The 9,890-nt window shown below is 22.9% G+C and overlaps 3 protein-coding genes and 1 long non-coding RNA gene across 5 annotated transcripts in view; 2 read left to right on the top strand and 2 right to left on the bottom strand.

The window, feature by feature from the left end:
• LOC102679505 (glucose-6-phosphate 1-dehydrogenase) overlaps positions 1 to 3,689 on the bottom strand; it is a 9,599-nt gene extending 5,910 nt beyond the window's left edge. Inside the window, exons 1-6 of one of the 2 annotated variants that reach the window (XM_031512927.1) lie at positions 3,562 to 3,689; positions 3,305 to 3,491; positions 3,089 to 3,217; positions 2,840 to 3,025; positions 2,492 to 2,756; positions 2,226 to 2,412 (exon numbers count right to left, since the gene is read on the bottom strand). In XM_031512927.1, coding sequence (XP_031368787.1) covers positions 2,226 to 2,412; positions 2,492 to 2,756; positions 2,840 to 3,025; positions 3,089 to 3,217; positions 3,305 to 3,491; positions 3,562 to 3,685 — 1,078 coding nt within the window. In that variant the 5' untranslated portion in view covers positions 3,686 to 3,689. Of the gene's footprint in view, positions 1 to 669; positions 846 to 2,225; positions 2,413 to 2,491; positions 2,757 to 2,839; positions 3,026 to 3,088; positions 3,218 to 3,304; positions 3,492 to 3,561 lie in introns of those variants that run through there. The other variant, XM_006620749.2, reaches the window with a different exon arrangement.
• Positions 1,242 to 9,890, bottom strand: part of LOC102680060 (dual specificity tyrosine-phosphorylation-regulated kinase 2) — a 43,969-nt gene continuing 35,320 nt past the window's right edge. Inside the window, exon 3 of the transcript XR_422499.2 lies at positions 1,242 to 1,254. The gene's annotated coding sequence lies outside the window, so the exon portion shown is untranslated. The remainder of the gene's footprint in view (positions 1,255 to 9,890) is intronic.
• On the top strand, positions 1,477 to 2,080 carry LOC116186260 (coiled-coil-helix-coiled-coil-helix domain-containing protein 1). Its single transcript, XM_031512928.1, has 2 exons — positions 1,477 to 1,615; positions 1,718 to 2,080. The coding sequence occupies exons 1-2, from the start codon at positions 1,480 to 1,482 to the stop codon at positions 1,948 to 1,950; spliced, it is 369 nt and encodes a 122-aa protein (XP_031368788.1). The 5' UTR covers positions 1,477 to 1,479; the 3' UTR covers positions 1,951 to 2,080.
• On the top strand, positions 5,892 to 7,194 carry LOC116186261. The gene is made up of 2 exons (XR_004151221.1): positions 5,892 to 6,263; positions 6,563 to 7,194. It is a non-coding gene; the product is annotated as an uncharacterized LOC116186261 (long non-coding RNA).

Raw genomic sequence — 9,890 nt, 5'->3', positions numbered from 1 at the left:
CTAAATCGATTTCTTCTTAAATATTTCATTTTTATTATAAAATATTATATTATAAAATACATATATATATATATATATATATATATATATGAAATAATTTAAAAAGTGAATGTATATTCAAGTTTAAATCGTACTACCATTTATGCAACATTTCCAATGCCAAACTGATATTACAGACCTACTTTTTCATTTCGCTTTACAATGACTCATATAAATATAAAGTGTAACACGCTAAAAAAACACATTGTTTTTAAATATTTGTTGCAATAATTGTTTAATATTAATATGCGTTTAATACTAACAATATAAAAATGAAACAGAAAAATCAGCATTATATAAAGTATAATACGTAATAAAATGATTTGCTTATAAATATATCAATTTTAAAGAAATAGTTATTCATTTTTTTTTCAATTATTTTTTATCATATAATATAAAAATAAAATATCTATCATAAAAGATTTTATAATATTATGCAAATATATTATTCGAAAAAAAATAATGCAAAACAGTTTGGTAAAAAAAATGTATTCAAAATATTACGAATCAACAACCTAATAAAAAATAAACTGCAAAAATTTTGAAAAAAAAATTAACTAAAAATGTTATAAATTAAATAAATAAAGTATAATTTAACCTATAATATATAAATAAAAATAAAAGACTTACTTCTTACTTTCTCCATTATAAATATTAAAAGATTTGAAAAATATTATAAAATAAAAATATAATTTCACAAATGTTCTCTTGTGTACTATAGGAAATATATACTATCAAAATGACTATATAACTCTTTCACGAAATGAAGGTTACACTGGAAAACATTATGCGATGGTTTACACGTGAACTGATCAACTGGTATTTTAAAATTCTCTTCGCGAAGATCTCATTTCTTGGCGTTCCCCGCTATCCCTCATTTTGGTCCATTAATCATATGTTACTATCATTTTTGCTTACTATATAAATATAATTTATATTTTTTTCAAATGGTAGAAAATATTAATCTTAGAATAAATTTTTTAATTATTTCTTAATTATTAAATCTCATTAAACTTTTTATACATTTTTAATTTCAACATATATTTATATAATTATATACAATATAATTAATCATACTAAAAAAATACAATATTTAATATATATTTCTAATAATAAAAATAAGTCTAACAATAAATTATACTATCAATGATTTTTAATTATTAAATTTATTTATTAATCTTCAGTAATTTTAGCGCCATCTATTACTAAACATACCTTTTTGAAATAAATAATATCAAAGGTACATATTTGCTTAAATGAAATAATTAGTTAAAAAATATTTTTTTATAAAATTTATCTAATATTTTAAATATAATATTTTATAAAAAGATATTAAAAATTAATTAATAGATTTAGTAAAAATTTTAATTTCAAGTTTCTTAACCTTATATATATTGTTTAATACTTTTTAAAATTTATATATATTTTTATTTATAGAAAATGAGATTGAATATAATATATTTTAAAAGTAGACATCATGCAAAAGCACCTCAAAATGAAAAAAAAGTACCATTTAAAGAAATTATACCTTTATCTTTAAAAAATTCAGTTAAAGGAAGTTCAAAAAATGTGATAGGTAAAATGATGTATTTTACAATACAATATTTTATTACAATACAAATTTTTTATAAGAAAAAATATTATAATAATTAAATATATTTGTATATAAATATTTCAGAAAATAAATGTTTATTTGAAATGTCACTTTTATTTGGATGTTGGAAAGAAAATACATTTAATGATAAAATATGTGAGAAATTTACACAAAATTTAAATGATTGTTATAAAAAGTATTTGAAGAATTCAGTTATACAAAAGAAACTACGAGAAATTGATGTTCCTGCTCCTGATAGTAAAATACTTACAAATAAACAAATAACATATCTTTTACGTATGTATCCAAATATTTAATAATTTTGAATAAAATATTAGAATATTATATAAAAAATATTTTTATTGTTACATTATTATTATCACTAATAAAATTCATACTATTATTATAATGAATTAATAATATGAAATAAAATATTATATTATGAAAGAATTTCATTATTAATCTGTTTATTAACCTGTGCTTGTAAATGCTTCATTCTTAATCGTGTAGAATAACCTGTGCATTAATAAAATAAAATAATTCTAATAAATTTTTTTTTACAATATCAATTATAAAAAATTATAATACTTACGAATTGGATATTTAGTAGAAATAGACGTAACTTCTTGTATAGTGTTTAATTGATGTTCAATACGTTTTAATGCTTTATTATTTTCTATTTGTTCATCTTTATAATAATAATATGTACAGAATAATGTAATGGCACAAAGAGTAAGAACTACTTTTCTACATATCCATATTGTATTCAATAAATAGTTCTAAATTAAAAAATAAAAATCATTTACTTTTATGTAATTTTTTAATATCAACTATTTTAAAAATCCAATTCTATATTACCTGATTGTCATTGGAATAATGCATATTATTATAATATTGAATCAACATTCGTTCTACTATTATATTCAAACTTAAAATTGAAAAAAGAGTGATTCTTGCATCTACAGTTTTTTTAGAAGAACTAAATAATGCACATAAAATACAACTAATTATGTAATAAATAATTGATTGAAACCAAGAAACTTCTCCAACAATCCAATTTTGAAAAGAACGAAAGTATGAAAAGATTTCATATAATAATTCTTTTTGATCTTTTGCAGATTCTCTGTAATCAATAATATTATTTTTTAATTATCTTATAATAAGATTATATATAAAATTATAATAAAAAAAATTTTATATACTCACTTGAAATCTTTAACTAAATTATTAACACTTTCAGAAGAAGATTTTAATACAATACCAAGTTCTTTTCCATGATTTAAAAGTTTATTTTGCATTTGTAGACTCTGTTTTTGATTATCAAGTATAATTTCTTGCATTTCTGTAGCTTCTAATAATTGTTCTTTCATTCGAGAAGAAACATGATATAATCTGTAAAAAATTATCATTAATTTCTTCAAAAAATTTTTAATAATTATATATAAAAGAATTTACTGTTTAACCATGTTGTCAGTTTGAACTTGCCAAGCTTCATAATTTAAATAAAAACACATGTGCATAGTATGTATATAAAATTCATTATATACATTAAATGCTCTATCTGACATATTATTAATACAATTTCTATAAAAATAATAAATACAAAAATTATTAAATATAATAAAATTGATTTATATTATTATTTTATTTAGTTTACATTATTATATTTACTTGCGTTGATATTCTGAATTAATAAGATAACAATCATATGTCTCATGTCCACTATCTTTTAAAAAACAATTTGTTAATTTTAAGGCAAGAAGAGAATGTTCTTGATCATTTAATTTATTACAATCAATTTTTATTGTTTTAATAGCATTTTGCCAACAAATTCCATGTTGAGATAAGGATGATTTTGCTATACATATAAACAAATATAAAATATAAAATTTATTATATTTTTATTTATGTAATTAAATAATATATACCTTTAATTAAATGATATTGTTTTTCGCCCAATTCTTTTAATATTATACTTCCATCAATGGCAAATAAATAAGGAATAGAAAAAAATAAAAATATATTTACATTATATATTTTTATTATTAACATAATGTATGTTAAATTTAAATTTGTTTTTTAAATTTATTTCATGTATGCATTATAATAAATAAACTATTTATATTAGTATTTTTTTTATATCAATATATAAGTAATTTGTTTAATTCATATAATGTTCAAAAATTTAAATTTACATGCAGTCAAATATTAAATTACTATAAATTACTATATATTAGTTTTTTGATGCATATTCATTAATAAAAAAAATAAAAATTCACTTTATAAAATATCAAATTTATTTAACAAATGCAAAATTTCAAAAATATATTTGCTACTTCTATTATATATTATAAGAATTGAATGTTGAAAATAAACTTTTTAATATGTAACGATTTAAAATATTAAGGCGCTTTTTCAAATATTTTTAACAAAGTTTTATGATGTGACCAAAAAAAATAATATATGTAAACAAACTCTCTTTATATATACTAACATTTTTTAAACATTATCATTATTTAAAATCTCTAAAATTTATAAATAAATTTATAAATCTCTAAATAGTCATATTATAAAATCATAACAATCAAAATTTGCTAATAAATTTCTTCGCCATGAGTAATGATTTTATAGTAAGACAATTTCTTAGTTCAAATTTCAAATTTCTTACTGCAAACTTCATATAAAAATTAATGATTTCAAGTCACATATTCGAATAATATAAATTCATGATTTAATTATAATTAATATTATAGTTAGAAACTTTTATTTTTATATTTATAATTACTTGATAAAAGATTAAAAACAAATTAAATAAATCAAAAAATTTACAATTGTAAAGTAAAATAAAAATATTTCATATTATTAAATATGTTTTTTATCTAAAATCAAAATCATTTAAATATATGAGAAAATATTTAATTTTCATAAAATCATAAATTATTCAAATATAATTTTGTTTCATGTTTGTCATAGAATATTCAACAACATGATGATGAAGTTTTCGATTAGTGCGCCACCAAGTAGACTATCATATAACATCGATTTCAAATATCAATATATATTTCTTATTTTATTGCGTTTAAATTTTATATGTTAATATGTATATATTTAATTTTAATATCAGATATACGAATATTAAGGATAACAACATATATGTATAATCATAGTTAACATAAAATTTTAAATTTAAGATATTACGAGATATTTTAAATGATATTATAAAGTATCATATAAAAAGAAAAAAGAGAGAGAAAGAAAAAAATTATTAATTATTTAAAGACTAAAATGCATTTAATTCCTCTTTCATACATTCAATTCTATGAAGAATTATCAAAAAGGTTTCCTTCATTGTCTTGAATAGTTCTCAAGGAGCTTGAAAAACAGAAGCGCTTTGGCAATCAGCCAATATCTTCTACCATTGAATTTGGACAAACCGAGAATAAATGGTCGCAATCGAAACAAGAGTGATACAGGTTCGATTTTTTCTTTTAAGTTTTAAAAACCAATTTATCTTTCAAGCATCAAAATATTAATATCGAGATCATTTTTTGAATAATATTTATTGAGAAAAAAAATTAGTTTTTAACATTTCATTTCTGATAATTAAGTCAATTCTTAAAATAAAATAACTTAATTGATTTAAACTCTCTATTTACAAATTTATAATAATTATTTAAGAACATAGGAATATAGGAATGTATTTCTTATCAGTGGTTTTATAATATATAGATTTATAATACATAAATTTTCTTAGAAAAAATTTGAATATATAACCTTATATATTACAAGAATATCATATTAACATAAATAATTTTTAAAAACATTATATAATTTCTTAATAACAACGTAATTATTATAAACACTTCTTTGATATTAAAGAGATATTCAGCAAAAAAAATTTGATTGCAAGATTAGAATTATATCATTTTTTTTTATGATATATTAAACATCCTAATTGTATATAATTGTACTGTATATACTATATATAATTATTATATTTAAAGTAACTGTATATAATTTGTACATTTAAAGTAAATATATATAAACTAAAAAAATATATATATATATAAAATATTAATTGAATAAAACATTTAGAGTAAGATTTAAAATGATTTAAAATCTTTTATTAAGATTAAGATTTAAAATCATAAAAATTTCTAAACACTATTATAAAACACTATTAGAAAGAAAAATATTACATTGATTAGATTATATTAAAAGAATGATCTATCAATCATCGATATACTATTATATTTATATATATTATATATATTATCGATATATTATATTTAGTATATAGGAGCAAATCATCCATACTTACTTTGCTTGACGTCATTCTTGTAAACTGTATATCATGAGATTAAAAATAAATACTCGGAAAAGTATTCACTGTCAAATAATTGCAATTTGATTTATTCCAGATTTACGACATTTCTTCTCGTTGATTTCACATCAAAACAATGCAGACTATTTTTACAATCCAAATTTATTCTAAATTGGAATTCTTTTATCAGGATAAAAATATGTTTCGCAAGTATGACACACTTAGATGCAAATAAAAATCGATGTCGACCTATGTTGAGTATCAATGATTAACAATTCATTTAACAAAAACTGTACGAGAAATAAAGTAAGATACTTTATCAATATTCTAATTAATTAGTCTTTATATGTGATCACAAAAAATGAATCATTTGTAATTCGATAAATTCACTATTTCGATCTATTCGTGAATTTTGATTTAATTTTTATTGGAATTTTCAATTGAAACTTTTCTTTTATATGAGAAAAAATTTTAAATTCAATGATAATTTAATGATTGATTGATTAATAATATTCATTTAAACTATCTAAACTACAAAAAAAGGATTCAATGATAATCTTCGAGTTCCATGATCTTAATGTGTAACTAATTCTACAAATTTTCAGACGGAAATTTCTATCAATGACGTATCACGAAGATTTAATGTTTTGGCAAAAAGCCCGATTCGCATTTACCTTTCCAGATGTCATGGAATTTTCGACATTTTATTTATTTTTTATTTTATTCATTCAACAATTGAATGCTTTATAAAATTTAGCTAATTCATCTCTATCAATTTTTCTTTCGTTGCAAAATAAGCAAATCGATAAATTTTGATTATACTGTAGTATAATTAAAAAAAAGAGAGAAAGAGGAAGGAAAAATGGGATATATCTAGGTATACATATATGTATTTTCTTGTATCTGTATTGAAAACTATTCAATCGAAAATTGAAAGAAGTTACAACAGTTCATAACTGTCTTAAGCAGCGTTTATTTCGTTTCTTATTAATCAAGTCAGAGCAATTCTTTAAAAAATGAGTTTCTCATTTTTTTTGACTTGTGACAAAAACGCGTTACAATCACGCTTATGTATCGGAAATTACCAAGGGTTTTCCGACGTAACGTAATTACACAATTCTGTGCCCCGTTATAATATATACGCGTATTATCGATTGTATTCCATGTATATCACCGTGTGTATAGCATTTACATGTCGAATCATTGTAAATGCTCGAATCGTACCATTTATATATATTTTTATATATATTTATATATACAGGATGTTATATATGAAACAATCTTTAGAGAATTAACTCTAGAAATTAAACAAACATAAAAGTTATTAATTGAATCTTATTTATTAAGTTATAAATAATAAGTGTAGTACGGTTATAAATAATAAGTACGGTTTCCCCTTTTGGGGTGTAAACAAATTAAAATTTTGACTTAGATCTTTATTAATTTTTGAAATATTAATAAAAAACTTTTAGTATAATATATTGAATTTTATCTATACATACACAACTTTGGTAATGTATATCAGCATTTATCTATTATTTTTACAAACACATTTTACAAGTGGCGTCCAAAACGCATAACGAATAATCAATCAAAAAATTTTCTTATAGATATTATTATATTTTCTTATAGATTATGATAGATTTAAAACATTGCAAATTCAATACCAAGTTTTCCGTAGATCCGCGGAATAAAATATAAAAGAATGTAAAAATAATGGAAAGAGACAGAAAGTAAGATATCTTTATCTATCATTTTATTTTACTTTCATCTTACTTCATTTAAGACAAATATTACTTAAAATTTTATAAAAAAGGTTTAACAAATATCTTTTATTAATTTTTGTGTTTGTTTTTTTAGTTCTTGAATCAATACTTCAAAGATGTTCCATGAACATATTAACACCCTGTATAGAGTGTCCTCCGTAAGAAGATGTACAACGACATGATAGTTCGATCCCTATTCGTTTGTTTCCAGGGAACAGGCAAACACAAAGAAAAGGGGCGATTATCAATAAGGAGATGATGGACGCAACACGAGCATGATTTTTCGCATTTCGTTTACTAATTTACGTATTTTACTTACACGTATGTTTACGCGCGCATCATATGCATATTATTATAACATGCGCGCGTGTTAGAGATCAAAAGTTTGCATTGTCGCTTAAGAAATCATGTTTTATCCTACGAAACTTAATGCTGTTAATTATATGTCAGAGTAAGAGGGAGAGAGAATGAATGAAAATAAAAAAAAAAAATTATGATATGGAAACACACATTCTCGCGAGATAAAAGATGTATAAAAGCGTGCAGTAACTCGATGGGGGTAATCTCAAGCTGCCGCTGCAACCAAACTGTGAATTGCAAACGACAATTATTGTTCTCGACAAAAAAAATAATGATAGTAGATAATTATAAAGGGTGTTGTAATCGTAAAGGTACTAAAGTCAGTCACTTTTCATTTTAAATCGTCCACCGTTCATGGGGACAATTCATTTCTTATTTCACTTTTTTTTTTAATTTTTCTTTTTTTTTTTTCTTTCTTTATATATGTATATATATACAAATCGAGGTACACAATCAAATACAAGACGATCATAGATATCGATTCAATTAAAATTAAGTATATGAACGCAATGATGAAAATGCACGAATCGAGAGATTACATGTATGATACAATTGATGCATGAACGATGATAGGCTAAAATATCATTGCGCGTGAAAGACGTTTATTATTCTTCTTTTATATTTCTCATGCACACATATACACATACACGCTCGTTCTTTCTTCCATTCATTTATTTTTTTTAAAAAAATTTTGTTCTCTCTCTCTCTCTGTTGCAGCGGCGCATGATCGAAAAAAATTGCGATGGCGCATTCGCAGCGAGTTTACTTAATTAAAAACTATAGAAAAGGCCTTAAGCGGGTAGTTGACTAAAAATGAACGATAATACAAAATGCATATTATCGTGGAACGAATGATACCATTTCCAGAAGACGATGCGCGGATACAAGGATTAAAAGTGCGTGCAGAAACGTACGCGTGCGAAAAGAACATCGTTAAATCGGAGATAATATTTATACATATGCATATGTCGTGAGTGTACGTGTATATATATTTTGTACAGAGTATTGTTCATTTTTATTGTACAAACGTTTTCCGGGTATAATATTCTTTCACGAAATTCTAACGGCACTATGCTTATTTTCGATCGTTTATTTTTTTTTCTATTTATCATTTCTTTTGTTCTTTTCTTCTTTTCAGATACAAACGCTTCGTTTATATGACTATCAATCTTACCTTCGCGAACTATGTGTTTTATCGAGCCGTAACACGATCGCTTCGTACATTGATCATCGCGTGCTTTCAAACATAAAATAAAAAATAAAAAAATCAACGAGAGAAACAGAAGACGAGATACACATCCGATATCGATTTCATTTACACTTATATCGAGATTAAAAATCAATTGCGTATCGATAAAATACGAGTCGCTATCCGTGTTTCGTATGAAAACGATTTGTTTACGAGGCCAAAAAGCTTTTTCGCAAACGGATTAATTCAACCGTGGTTACGATCGAGATTTGGGAAATCCGCCAGGATTTTTGTGTCTCGATTCTCTTTCTCTCTTTTTTCCTCCCCTTCGACTCTTTTCTTCTCTTTCTCTTCTTTTTACTTTTATTTTTGCGACAGATCTTAGACTAACCGTTTAACTATTATCGTGGAAATCAACTCGATTCTTCGGGAGCGAATTCGACACGTGGTTGTTCGGCCAATAAAACACACAGTGGCGGCGAAAGGCAACGTTTCACAACGAATAAAAATGCACGCTTCGTTGGACGCGAAATAAAAGTCGTGATACGCTACGGCGCACGATCAATTGGTCGTTCCCTCCGGAAGAGAGTTGCGGGCTAAAATAAATACACATCGAAA

Source organism: Apis dorsata, unplaced genomic scaffold, assembly GCF_000469605.1.
Source record: "Apis dorsata unplaced genomic scaffold, Apis dorsata 1.3 scaffold_527, whole genome shotgun sequence".
NCBI lineage: Eukaryota > Metazoa > Arthropoda > Insecta > Hymenoptera > Apidae > Apis > Apis dorsata.
Note: the sequence above shows the minus strand (reverse complement) of the source record. Positions and strands in the feature narration are given on the sequence as shown.

Excerpts from the sequence above, each read along its gene's own strand:
- LOC116186260 (XM_031512928.1), top strand. The coding sequence starts at position 1,480 with ATGAGATTGAATATAATATATTTTAAAAGTAGACATCATGCAAAAGCA. Across the intron at positions 1,616-1,717 it reads AAGTTCAAAAAATGTGATAG|AAAATAAATGTTTATTTGAA; the intron begins GTAAAATGATGT and ends TAAATATTTCAG.